The sequence below is a fragment of the Oncorhynchus mykiss genome, chromosome 3 (assembly GCF_013265735.2).
Source record: "Oncorhynchus mykiss isolate Arlee chromosome 3, USDA_OmykA_1.1, whole genome shotgun sequence".
Lineage (NCBI taxonomy): Eukaryota > Metazoa > Chordata > Actinopteri > Salmoniformes > Salmonidae > Oncorhynchus > Oncorhynchus mykiss.
The window spans coordinates 73547293-73561648 of NC_048567.1; the positions used below are offsets into that span (position 1 = coordinate 73547293).

Genomic DNA, 14356 nt, shown 5'->3' on the forward strand with positions numbered 1-14356 from the left:
GTGTGTGCGTGCTATACCCTCAGATCATGAAGGACTGGGTGTGTTTGTAGTTCTTGGGCTGCAGAAAGGGAAAGGCGTATCCATCAGTTAACTAGACTGGTTACTATTATTACCAACTCACTCAACAACTCAGGCTTATCAATACACTGGTGTGGTCAACAACTGCTCCAAGAACAGTCCAATTTAAAACAAGACCACTGCTCAACTAAGTTAATACTGCCAGTACAAGGAATAATTACCGTTCCTGATCAACAACAACAGGGAATGGCAACACACTCACATTTCTGGTGGGGGGAGGAGGTGGACTGTAGAAGTTGGTGCAACAAAAAAACAGACACACACACCACAATAAATGAATGTATTTTTCTGTTAATAAGAGTTATGACATTGAGAGTCTCAGCCATGTATATCAGTGGAGGCTACTGAGGGGAGGACAACTCATAATAATAGCTGTAACGGCATCAAACACATGGAAACGTTATGTCTCATGTATTTGATACCATTTCACTAGTACTGCTGCAACCATTACCACAAGCCTGTCCTTTTTTTACCTCTACTTAACTAGGCCAGTCAGTTAAGAGCAAATTCTAATTTACAATGACAACCTACACCGGCCAAACCCGGACGACGCAGGGCCAATTGTGCGCCGCCCTATGGGACTCCCAATCACGGCCGGTTGCGATAGCGCCTGGGATTGAACCAGGGTGTCTGTGATGACGCCTCTAGCACTGAGATGCAGTGCCTCAGACCGCTGCACCACTCGGGAGCCCAATTAAAGTACCATATACAGTTGAAGTCGGACGTTTACATACACCTTAGCCAAATACATTTAAATTCAGTTTTTCACAATTCCTGACATTTAATCCTAGTAAAATGTCCCTGTTTTAGGTCAGTTAGTATCACCACTTTATTTTAAGAATGTGAAACGTCAGAATAATAGTAGAGATAATTATTTATTTCAGCTTTTATTTCTTTCATCACATTCCCAGTGGTTCAGAAGTGTACATACACTCAATTAGTATTTGGTAGCATTGCCTTTAAATTGTTTAACTTGGGTCAAACATTTCAGGTAGCCTTCCACAATAAGTTGAGTGAATGTTGGCCCATTCCTCCTGACAGAGCTGGAGTAACTGAGTCAGGTTTGTAGGCCTCCTTGCTCGCACCGGCTTTTTCAGTTCTGCCCACAAATTTGATATAGGATTGAGGTCAGGGCTTTGTGATGGCCACTCCAATACCTTGAATTTGTTGTCCTTAAGCCATTTTGCAACAACTTTGGAAGTATGCTTGGGGTCATTGTCCATTTGGAAGACCTGTTTGTGACCAAGCTTTAACTTCTTGACTGATGTCTTCAGATGGTGCTTCAATATATCCACATCATTTTCCTAACTCATGATGCCATCTATTTTGTGAAGTGCACCAGTCCCTCCTGCAGCAAAGCACCCCCACAACATGATGCTGCCACCCCCGTGCTTCACAGTTGGGATGGTGTTCCTCGGTTTGCAAGCCTCCCCCTTTTTCCTCCAAACATAACGATGGTCATTTTGGCCAAACAGTTGTATTTTCTTTTCATCAGACCAGAGGACATTTCTCCAAAAAGTACAATCTTTGTCCCCATATGCAGTTGCAAACCGTAGTCTGGCTTTTTAATGGCGGTTTTGGAGCAGTGACTTCGTCCTTGCTGAGCGGCCTTTCAGGTTATATCGATATAGGACTCGTTTTACAGTGGATATAGATACTTTTGTACATGTTTCCTCAGGCATCTTCACAAGGTCATTTGCTGTTGTTCTGGGATTGAGTTAGCACTTTTCGCACCAAAGTACGTTCCTCTCTAGGAGACAGAATGGTCTCATGGTGTTTACACTCCCAAGGATGAGCCAGACTTGTGGAGGTGTACATTTTTTTTTCTGAGGTCTTAGCTGATTTCTGTTGGTTTTCCCATGATGTGAAGCAAAGAGGCACTGTGTTTGAAGGTAGACCTTGAAATACATCCACAGGTACACCTCCAATTGACTCAAATGATGTCAATTAGCCTATCAGAAGCTTCTAAAGCCATGACATCATTTTTATTTATTTTTTTCAAGCTGTTTAAAGGCACAGTCAACTTAGTGTATGTCAACTTCTGACACACTGGAATTGTGATACAGTAAGTGAAATAATCTGTCTGTAAACAATTGTTGGAAAAAATACTTGTGTCACACACAAAGTAGATGTCCTAACCGACTTGCCAAAACTATAGTTTGTTAACAAGAAATTTGTGGAGTGGTTGAAAAATGAGTTTTAATGACTCCAACCTAAGTGTATGTAAACTTCCTGCTTCAACTGTGTGCATATATATATATATATATATATATATATATATATATATATATATATATATATATATATATATATAATTGTCCTGTTCCTCTTCTTTCTTCATGCTTGCCAACAGAGGAGCAGGAAGGAAGCAGGTCAGTATTTCAGACAACCATTCTGTCAACTTCTTATTGTGTTGCTGATGTGTGTGCATGTTATAGTTACACGTACAAGAGGTACAGTTTCACACAACATACACACACACACACATATATATACATATGTTCAAACCTATATATTTATATATATATATATATATATATATATATATATATATATGTGTGTGTGTATGTTGTGTGAAACTGTACCTCTTGTACGTGTAACTAACTATAACATGCATACACATCAGCAACACAATAAGAAGTTGACAGAATGGTTGTCTGAAATACTGACCTGCTTCCTTCCTGCTCCTCTGTTGGCAAGCATGAAGAAAGAAGAGGAACAGGACAATTAGAAAATATTTTTCATTGTAAACTGGGTAGTCTGAGCCCTGAATGCTGATTGGCTGACAGCAGTGGTATATCAGACCGTATACCACGGGTATGACTAAACACTTATTTTTACTGCTCTAATTACGTTGGTATCCAGTTTATAATAACAATAAGGCACCTCGGGGGTTTGTGGGATATGGCCATTATACCACGGCTAAGGGCTGTATCCAGGCACTCCGCGTTGTGTTGGGCATAAGAACATCCCTTAGCCGTGGCATATTGGCCATATGCCACACCCCCTCGTGCCTTATTGCTTAATTGTATCAGTCGGCCACAAGCACATATAGTCTGAGTGGTGATGTACTCACCCATTTTGCAGCAGCCCTGTCAATGGGAGACACACATCCAGGCAGCATATGAGGATGAGCAGGAAGAGGCCTACAGCTCCGGCTATCAATGTCGTCATGCTCAACGGATCTGAAGGAGAGGGGACAGAGGGAGAGAGGGATGAAGAAAGGGGAAAGGGGGATACCTAGTCAGTTGTACAACTGAATGCATTCAAATGAAATGTGTCTTCCGCATTTAACCCAACCCCTCTGAATCAGAGAGGTGCGGGGGGGCTGCCTTAATCGACATCCCCGTCATCGGCACCCGGGGAACAATGGGTTAACTGACTTGCTCAGGTGCAGAACGAAAGATTTTTACCTTGTCAGATCGAGGATTCGATCCAGCAACCTTTCGGTGACTGGCCCAATGCTCCTACACGGCAGAGGGGACGGGAGTCAAGAGAGAACAGAGAGAGGCAGAAAAGTAAAGGATGAGGGATGATTGGAGAAGGATGAAGGATGATTGGAGAAGGATGATTGGAAAAGGATGAAGGATGATTGGAGAAGGATGAAGGATGATTGAAGGATGAAGGATGATTGGAAAAGGATGAAGGATGATTGGAGAAGGATGAAAAATGATTGGATAGAAGAGATGAGGAAGAAAAGACAGAAAGTGTTCCAATTTCCACAAACCCACAAACATTCTAGAGCACACACAGACACACACACACAGACACACACACAGACACACACACAGACACACACACACAGACACACACACAGACACACACAGAGACACACACACACAGACACACACACAGACACACTGGATTGTACGTACATTCTATGACCTTCATGTGATGGGCCACAGAGCTTTTGGACGCCCCCACGCGATTGGAGACTTCACAGCGGTATTGGCCTGAGTCGGCCTTGGACACACTCTTAATATTCTGCTCCAGAGACACACAGAGAGAGGAGAAAGGGGGTGAGGACAAATAGAGAAGAGAGGAAGCGAGGACAGACAGAGTAGTGAGGTGGTGAGGACAGACAGAGTAGTGAGGTGGTGAGGAAAGAGAGAGAAGAGAGGGGGTAAGGACAGAGGGAGGAGAGTCGGAGTGAGGACAAAGGGAGGAGAGACGGGGTGATGACAGAGGGAGGAGAGACAGGGGGATGACAGAGGGAGGAGAGACAGGGTGATGACAGAGAGAGGAGAGACAGGGTGATGAGAGAGGGAGGAGAGACAGGGTGATGACAGAGGGAGGAGAGACAGGGTGATGACAGAGGGAGGAGAGACAGGGTGATGACAACGGGAGGAGAGACGGGGTGATGACAAAGGGAGGAGAGACGGAGTGATGACAGAGAGAGGAGAGACAGGGGGATGACAGAGGGATGAGAGACAGGGTGATGACAGAGGGAGGAGAGACAGAGTGATGACAGAGGGAGGAGAGACAGGGTGATGACAGAGGGAGGAGAGACGGAGTGAGGACAGAGAGAGGAGAGACAGGGTGATGACAGAGGGAGGAGAGACGGAGTGAGGACAGAGGGAGGTGAGACAGGGTGATGACAGAGGGAGGAGAGACAGGGTGATGACAGAGGGAGGAGAGGGAGGAGAGACAGGTTGATGACAGAGAGAGGAGAAACAGGGGGATGACAGAGGGAGGAGAGGGAGGAGAGACAGGGTGATGACAGAGGGAGGAGAGACAGGGTGATGACAGAGGGAGGAGAGACAGAGTGATGACAGAGGGAGGAGAGACAGGGTGATGACAGAGGGAGGAGAGACAGGGTGATGACAGAGGGAGGAGAGACAGAGTGATGACAGAGGGAGGAGAGACAGGGTGATGACAGAGGGAGGACAGAGGGGGAGGGACAGGGTGGGGACAGAGGGAGGACAGAGAGTGGAGAGACAGGGTGATGACAGAGGGAGGAGAGACAGAGTGAGGACAGAGGGAGGAGAGACAGGGTGAGGACAGAGGGAGGAGAGACAGGGTGAGGACAGAGGGAGGACAGAGGGAGGAGAGACAGGGTGATGACAGAGGGAGGAGAGACGGAGTGAGGACAGAGGGAGGAGAGACAGGGTGATGAGAGAGGGAGGAGAGACAGGGTGATGACAGAGGGAGGAGAGACGGAGTGAGGACAGAGGGAGGCGAGACAGGGTGATGACAGGGGGAGGACAGAGGAAGGAGAGACAGGGTGATGACAGAGAGAGGAGAAACAGGGGGATGACAGAGGGAGGAGAGGGAGGAGAGACAGGGTGATGACAGAGTGAGGAGAGACAGGGTGATGACAGAGGGAGGAGAGACAGAGTGATGACAGAGGGAGGAGAGACAGAGTGATGACAGAGGGAGGAGAGACAGGGTGATGACAGAGGGAGGAGAGACAGGGTGATGACAGAGGGAGGAGAGACAGGGTGATGACAGAGGGAGGAGAGACAGGGTGATGACAGAGGGGGGAGAGACAGGGTGATGACAGAGGGAGGAGAGACAGGGTGATGACAGAGGGAGGAGAGACAGGGTGATGACAGAGGGAGGAGAGACAGGGTGATGAGAGAGGGAGGAGAGACAGGGTGATGACAGAGGGAGGAGAGACGGAGTGAGGACAGAGGGAGGAGAGACAGGGTGATGACAGAGGGAGGAGAGACGGAGTGAGGACAGAGGGAGGCGAGACAGGGTGATGACAGGGGGAGGACAGAGGAAGGAGAGACAGGGTGATGACAGAGGGAGGAGAGACGGAGTGAGGACAGAGGGAGGAGAGACAGGGTGATGACAGAGGGAGGAGAGACGGAGTGAGGACAGAGGGAGGCGAGACAGGGTGATGACAGGGGGAGGACAGAGGAAGGAGAGACAGGGTGATGACAGAGAGAGGAGAAACAGGGGGATGACAGAGGGAGGAGAGGGAGGAGAGACAGGGTGATGACAGAGTGAGGAGAGACAGGGTGATGACAGAGGGAGGAGAGACAGAGTGATGACAGAGGGAGGAGAGACAGAGTGATGACAGAGGGAGGAGAGACAGGGTGATGACAGAGGGAGGAGAGACAGGGTGATGACAGAGGGAGGAGAGACAGGGTGATGACAGAGGGAGGAGAGACAGGGTGATGACAGAGGGGGGAGAGACAGGGTGATGACAGAGGGAGGAGAGACAGGGTGATGACAGAGGGAGGAGAGACAGGGTGATGACAGAGGGAGGAGAGACAGGGTGATGACAGAGGGAGGAGAGACAGAGTGATGACAGAGGGAGGAGAGACAGAGTGATGACAGAGGGAGGAGAGACAGGGTGATGACAGAGGGAGGGTGTATAGTGTGATGTAACATGCCTTTGATCAGGCATCTGAAGCACCTCCGTTAGGTGTTACTCACCAGTGTTCCCGTGTCAGTGTCCATGCTATAGACGATGTCAGGGGTGTGTGTGGCGCTCAGGGCCTTGTTGTCTTTATACCAGAGGAAGGTAGACGGGGGCACACTGAGTTTGTCCTTACAGTGGAGCTCTACACTTGTCCCAGACAGCACTGAGCTGGGCACCTCACAGAACGGGGTGTGGGGGGGCACTGGGGAAGGAGGACAGGAATGCCAACACACACACGCATGTACACGCACGCACACACACATGTACACACTGTGAGTAACACGTAACGGAGGTCCTTCAGATGCCTGACCAAAGGCATGTTAATGACGTTACATCACACTATTACAGCCTCCCTCTGTCATCACCCTGTCTCTCCTCCCTCTGTCATCACTCTGTCTCTCCTCCCTCTGTCCTCACTCCGGCTCTCCTCCCTCTGTCATCACCCTGTCTCTGCTCCCTCTGTCCTCACTCTGTCTCTCCTCCCTCTGTCATTACCCCCTCTCTCCTCCCTCTGTCCTCACTCTGTCTCTCCTTCCTCTATCATCACCCTGTCCCTCCTCCCTCTGTCCTCACTCCATTTCTCCTCCCTCTGTCCTCCCTTTGTCCTCACTCTGTCTCTCCTCCCTCTGTCCTCATCCTGACTCTCCTCCCTCTGTCCTCACTCCATCTCTCCTCACTCTGTCTCTCCTCCCTCTGTCCTCACTACGTCTCTCCTCCCTCTGTCATCACCCTGTCTCTCCTCCCTCTGTCCTCACTACGTCTCTCCTCCCTCTGTCATCACCCTGTCTCTCCTCCCTCTGTCCTCACTCTGTCTCTCCCCCCTCTGTCATCACCCTGTCTCTCCTCCCTCTGTCCTCACTATGTCTCTCCTCCCTCTGTCATCACCCTGTCTCTTCTCCCTCTGTCCTCACTCCATCTCTCCTCCCTCTGTCCTCACTCCGTCTCTCCTCCCTCTGTCCTCACTCCGTCTCTCCTCCCTCTGTCCTCACTCCGTCTCTCCTCCCTCCGTCATCACCCTGTTTCTCCTCCCTCTGTCCTCACTTTGTTTCTCCTCCCTCTGTCCTCCCTTTGTCCTCACTCTGTCTCTCCTCCCTCTGTCCTCACCCTGTCTCTCCTCCCTCTGTCCTCACTCCGTCTCTCCTCCCTCTGTCATCACCCTGTCTCTCCTCCCTCTGTCCTCCCTCTGTCCTCACTCCGTCCCTCCTCCCTCTGTCCTCACTCCGTCTCTCCTCCCTCTGTCCTCACTCTGTCTCTCCTCCCTCTGTCCTCACTCTGTCTCTCCTCCCTCTGTCCTCACCCTGTCTATTCTCCCTCTGTCCTCACTCCGACTCTCCTCCCTCTGTCGTCACCCCATCTCTCCTCCCTCTGCCCTCACCCCATCTCTCCTCTCTCTATCCTCACCCATCTCTCCTCACCTCACTCTTCTCTCTGTCCTCCCTCCTCCCTCCTCTCTGTCATTACCTCCTCACCCTGTCCTCACCTCCTATTTCTGTCCTCTCTCCTCACCTCCTCTCTGTCCTCACTCCTCACTCCTCTCTGTCCTCACCTCCTCTCTGTCCTCACCTCCTATCTCTGTCCTCACCCCTCTCTCCTCTCTGTCCTGACCTCCTATCTCTGTCCTCGCCCCTCTCTCCTCTCTGTCCTCACCCTTTCCTCTCTCGGTGACTGTAATAGTCACTTTAGTAATGTTTACACACTATTTTACTCATTTCATATGTACACTGCTCAAAAAAATTAAGGGAACACTTAAACAACACAACGTAACTCCAAGTCAATCACACTTCTGTGAAATCAAACTGTCCACTTAGGAAGCAACACTGATTTACAATAAATTTCACATGATGTTGTGCAAATGGAATAGACAACAGGTGGAAATTATAGGCAATTAGCAAGACACCCCCAATAAAGGAGTGGTTCTGCAGGTGGGGACCACAGACTGCTTCTCAGTTCCTATGCTTTCTGGCTGATGTTTTGGTCACTTTTGAATGCTGGCGGTGCTTTCACTTTAGTGGTAGCATGAGACGGAGTCTACAACCCACACAAGTGGCTCAGGTAGTGCAGCTCATCCAGGATGGAACATCAATGCGAGCTGTGGCAAGAAGGTTTGCTGTGTCTGTCAGCGTAGCGTCCAGAGCACGGAGGTGCTACCAGGAGACAGGCCAGTACATCAGGAGACGTGGAGGAGGCTGTAGGGGGGCAATAACCCAGCAGCAGGACCGCTACCTCCGCCTTTGTGCAAGGAGGAGCACTGCCAGAGCCCTGCAAAATGATCTCCAGCAGGCCACAAATGTGCATGTGTCTGCTCAAACGGTCAGAAACAGACTCCATGAGGGTGGTATGAGGGCCCGACGTCCACAGGTGGGGGTTGTGCTTACAGCCCAACACCGTGCAGGACGTTTGGCATTTGCCAGAGAACACCAAGATTGGCAAATTCGCCACTGGCGCCCTGTGCTCTTCACAGATGAAAGCAGGTTCACACTGAGCACATGTGACAGACATGACAGTCTGGAGACGCCGTGGAGAACATTCTGCTGCCTGCAACATCCTCCAGCTTGACCGGTTTGGCGGTGGGTCAGTCATGGTGTGGGGTGGCATTTCTTTGGGGGGCCGCACAGCCCTCCATGTGCTCGCCAGAGGTAGCCTGACTGCCATTAGGTACCGAGACGAGATCCTCAGACCCCTTGTGAGACCATATGCTAGTGCGGTTGGCCCTGGGTTCCTCCCAATGCAAGACAATGCTAGACCTCATGTGGCTGGAGTGTGTCAGCAGTTCCTGCAAGAGGAAGGCATTGATGCTATGGACTGGCCCGCCCATTCCCCATACCTGAATCAAATTGAGCACATCTGGGACATCATGTCTCGCTCCATCCACCAACAGACTGCACCACAGACTGTCCAGGAGTTGGCGGATGCTTTAGTCCAGGTCTGGGAGGAGATCCCTCAGGAGACCATCCGCCACCTCATCAGGAGCATGCCCAGGCGTTGTAGGGAGGTCATACAGGCACGTGGCCACAAACACTACTGAGCCTCATTTTGACTTGTTTTAAGGACATTACATCAAAGTTGGATCAGCCTGTAGTGTGGTTTTCCACTTTAATTTTGAGTGTGACTCCAAATCCAGGGTTTGATAAATTGTTGATGAATTTGATTTCCATTGATAATTTTTGTGTGATTTTGTTGTCAGCACATTCAACTATGTAAAGAAAAAAGTATTTAATAAGAATATTGAATTCATTCAGATCTAGGATGTGTTATTTTAGTGTTCCCTTTATTTTTTGGAGCAGTGTATATACTGTATTTTAGTCAATGCCAGTCCAACATTGCGCCGTCTTATTTCTTAATTCCATTCTTTAACTTTTAGATTTGTGTGTTTTGTTGTGAATTGTTAGATACTACTGCACCGTTGGAGCTAGGAACACATTTAGCATTTAGCTACACCTTAATAATATTTGCTAAATATGTGTATGTGACCAATTTGATTTGATTTGATTTGACAACACACAAGACAACTGTGTGGCTCAGTTAGTAGAGCATGGTGCTCACAACGCCAGGGTTATGGGTTCCAGTTATGGGTTCCAGTCCAACACGGGAACAGTACCATGATAATACAAGTATGAACATATTTGATTTGATTTGATTTGACAACACACAAGACAACTGTGTGGCTCAGTTAGTAGAGCATGGTGCTCACAACGCCAGGGTTATGGGTTCCAGTCCAACACGGGAACAGTACCATGATAATACAAGTATGAACATATTTGATTTGATTTGATTTGACAACACACAAGACAACTGTGTGGCTCAGTTAGTAGAGCATGGTGCTCACAACGCCAGGGTTATGGGTTCCAGTCCAACACGGGAACAGTACCATGATAATACAAGTATGAACATATTTGATTTGATTTGATTTGACAACACACAAGACAACTGTGTGGCTCAGTTAGTAGAGCATGGTGCTCACAACGCCAGGGTTATGGGTTCCAGTCCAACACGGGAACAGTACCATGATAATACAAGTATGAACATATTTGATTTGATTTGATTTGACAACACACAAGACAACTGTGTGGCTCAGTTAGTAGAGCATGGTGCTCACAACGCCAGGGTTATGGGTTCCAGTCCAACACGGGAACAGTACCATAATAATACAAGTATGAACATATTTGCACTCACTACTGTAAGCTGCTCTGAAGAAGTGTTAAATTACTCAAATGTAAAGGCACAGGGTGGGTGGATGACATTGTTACTAACACACAGACACAGCAGCTCACCCAGTACGTTGAGGGTGACATTGACCTCTCCTAGGTTTGTGTGGTCTGCTGGTGCGCTGACCTCACAGCGATACAACCCAGAGTCCTTCTGGGTAACGGCATGCAGTGTCACCGTTGCGCCCTCGATCTTGGCCCGACCTGCAAAGGATCCTAGAATACCACAAAGACCAAAGGGTTGTAGAGAGAGGAGAGAGATAAGAAACATGTGAAGAGGGGGAGAAATGGAGGAGAGGTAGGGGAAACGAGGTAGAACGAGGTCTAGTAGTCACCGGTGAATTTTCCATCGAAATAAACAAAGTGGATGTCCTTCCCTTTCTTCTTCCACTCAATACGAGGGTTAGTCTCCTTCTCTGTCTTGAACTGACAGGACAGCACAGCGTCTGAGAGAGAAAGAGAGATGTGCAGAAACAGCTCATCAACTGTCACAATTCATCCCTTCTCCTCCTCTCTTACCTGTGTTCTCGTGGACCTCCATTTTGGCCTCACTGGTGCTCACTGTCAAAGAGAGGGAGGCAGGACCTGAGGGAGAGAGAAAGAGAGAGAGAGAGAGAGAGAGAGAGAGAGAGGGGTGATTTACAAGTAAATAGTACGCACAGCAGCACTGAATGTTAACTATTTGTAGTGTCATGACGTTGCCCTCTTTGGGTACAGCAGGCACCATCCCCACCATCTCTCTGTCTCCTACAACCAGGCTGCTGTGGTCAGAGAGGTCGTAAATTCCTGGAGGAGATTATCTCCTCATGGCCACAGTATAGAGAGAGAGTGAGTTTTCATAGAGAAAACAAAGGAATTTCTTCCACCTCACAGAACTTGAGATCTGAACAACATTTATGTTCTGGAGAAGGTATAAAAGATTGGTGAAGAATCCCGCTACGAACTGGTCCGTTTGGCACAATTTTGTGAAACTCATGGGAGGCAATACAGCCTCATTACCATAACGCTGTTATGGTAGTTATCTAATTTTTGTATAAGATGAATGAGTGAGGATGATACTGTTTGTGAAATTGTGTAATGTGATTTTGGACTGTTTAATGAAGGAAACTCCAATTCCCTTTGGAGTTGAACTAAATCAGAGGACCGCCCATGAGCACAGTTATGGTCTTGCGTCCTGGGACAGGCCCTTTTCTGCTCTTCTGAATAAAACCCCCACCCGGGTTTTCTATCACCAGACCATGTTTCTCTCAATTACGAGAGGACTAAGGTTGAGACCAGCTTACCTCAATAACGAGAGGGCCAAGGTTTGAGAGGAGTCCATAACCCTAAGGTTTGAGTAGATGGCTGAATCTTTTAACCATACCACGTGGCTAAACTCTTAGACTATTGATACCGACAGAATAAGAACAAGTCTTTGATATTAATTACTAGTCTGCAGCTAGGAATTCGGTATCATTGAACGCGAAGACCGACAACCGCCGAAACATCTACTCTATAATGACATGAATGAATGTCATTCTGAACTATCCATTCTAACAACGACAGAGAGAGGGCGGACAGACTCCAACAGAAACAAACTTTTCAACAGAGATCCCGACGACACACTGAGCGTAAATATGTATATTGATTGCAATTATTCCCGAATGAGTGAGCGTTCATGTTCATGTTCCTTCTAACTATCTACTGTTTGTTTATGCATTTTTGTGAATTACTTAGTTAGTAAATACATGATTTAAAACTAGATGACTCATAGTCATCTATATGAATGGAATGAGGTAAATAATAATATATGGAATGAGACTAACATGAGGTAAATAATAATTAATTCATTCGAAGACTAAGTGATCAGATATTCAAATATCTGAAAGTTATATTAGGAAAATTATAACTTTATAATCTGAATATTTTCCTTGGTGCCACGACTTCCTAGTTAATTGGCGCGTGGTGGTCAGAAATGCATCGTCTCAAACAAACTAACACGTGTTCATACTCACTCCCGGCGTTAACACAGAGAGAGAGCGAGAGAGAGAGTAGAGGTAGAGTAAACCCTCAGAATGTACAGTATATGACCTGGTGCCTGGTGGTACCAGCAGGAAGGGAGTGTGTAGGAGATATAGAGGTGATTGATGACAGCCTGTCAGACTACTGCTAGACCTGATTAACCTTCACACACACACACACACACACACACACACACACACACACACACACACACACACACACACACACACACACACACACACACAAGCAATGTTTCTAACTTTCTTAAATGCAAAGTTAAACACACACACACACACAGTAGCAATGTTTCTAACTTTCTTAAATGCAAAGTTAAACACACACACACACACACACTAACATATGAATACACACTGCTGAAACAACATGTAAATATCAACACAGACGAACACACATCAACTGGCAGATGATTTGTTTTTACACTCTCTCTCTCTGATTGATTCAACTAGAAGCATGGTCATGGTAGTGCTATCGACAACATCAAACAGGGAGATCAGCCTGCCTGCGCTGGGCATCAGAGAGGTTGGCTCTCCAGAGCCCTGAAGCCCCTTAGTGGTCTGGTCTTTCATCAGCCTCTGGATCTCTGGAGCTCTGGGTCTCTGGGCTTGAACAGCATCAGAGGGTTTAATGTAAACCAAAGACCTGTATGATTCCAGAACCAGTCCTCCCAATCCCAACGCACGCCCAGCCCCTAAACACATTTACACACTACACACACACTTCACCAAACCTGACTGTTGAAAGTGTGCTCGGAAACGTACAATACATACATAGCCTGCATACACACACATACACACACACACTCACACACACACACACACACACACACGCACACGCACACACGCACGCACACATACATACATGCGCGCGCACACACACACACACACACACACACACACACACACACACAGCTTGAGAGGCGCTGATGCAGTGCATAATGGGTATACTAGAAAAATGATGTTTAACCTGACGTGCAAACTGCCTCTTAACTTACTGTCATTACACAAATTACATCTATTTTACAATGTAAAAATACAACATCTGAAATCATCACACATCAACACTATGGCATGTATGATGCTATTGAATACTCCTCTTCTGCATTAGTCATGTATAAAGGCTATAGTTGGTATGATTGTTCATTCACTCCCTTAAAAATGATATTTTTAGACAAAATATCCGTTAGGGATAATTCAGAAAATAAAAGGCTACTCACTCTGTGACAAGAGGAGTAGAAGGGTGAGAGACAAAATCCCCTTGCTGTCCATAGTTCTTGCACACGACTGAGCAGTGAACTGAAATATCCTGGAAATGCTCTTGAGCGTCTGAGAACACGCTCCACACGAGACTGATGAAATTCCAGAGATTTGAGAAGTTCTTGAAGTTTTCCATGTGCGCGCTCCCGATGGAGACCATCTCATCTAGCGGAGGAACTCAGGCGCGCGCTCACCATGAAACACGCGTCTGTGGTTCGTGGTGGGCAAACGTTTTGCTCTCGTAGAGGATTTTACCGCATATGTATCTCTAATGTGTATTTCGGCCAAAGTATGGTAGGCTGTAAACGGCTATATACGATGTTATTAACGGGACAAATTATAAACCGTCACAACACACCACACAGCAAACACACAACCACCACATAACGTCGCATCAAAATTGTGGGTCTCGATGTGCCATTGTT

At 47.5% G+C, this 14356-nt stretch overlaps 1 protein-coding gene across 2 annotated transcripts in view; it reads right to left on the reverse strand.

Moving 5' to 3' along the window:
- The window catches only part of LOC110505436 (junctional adhesion molecule B-like), a 14117-nt gene extending 94 nt beyond the window's left edge, over nucleotides 1–14023 (reverse strand). The window contains exons 1-9 of one of the 2 annotated variants that reach the window (XM_021584649.2): nucleotides 13892–14023; nucleotides 11176–11241; nucleotides 10992–11102; nucleotides 10723–10872; nucleotides 6466–6653; nucleotides 3954–4062; nucleotides 3155–3263; nucleotides 281–305; nucleotides 1–58 (exon numbers count right to left, since the gene is read on the reverse strand). The exon at nucleotides 1–58 is cut by the window's left edge and continues 94 nt beyond it. In XM_021584649.2, the coding sequence (XP_021440324.2) occupies nucleotides 20–58; nucleotides 281–305; nucleotides 3155–3263; nucleotides 3954–4062; nucleotides 6466–6653; nucleotides 10723–10872; nucleotides 10992–11102; nucleotides 11176–11241; nucleotides 13892–13943 (849 nt within the window). In that variant the 5' untranslated portion in view covers nucleotides 13944–14023 and the 3' untranslated portion in view covers nucleotides 1–19. Of the gene's footprint in view, nucleotides 306–3154; nucleotides 3264–3953; nucleotides 4063–6465; nucleotides 6654–10722; nucleotides 10873–10991; nucleotides 11103–11175; nucleotides 11242–13891 lie in introns of both variants that reach the window. The other variant, XM_021584646.2, reaches the window with a different exon arrangement.
- Between the last annotated feature and the right edge of the window lie 333 nt (nucleotides 14024–14356).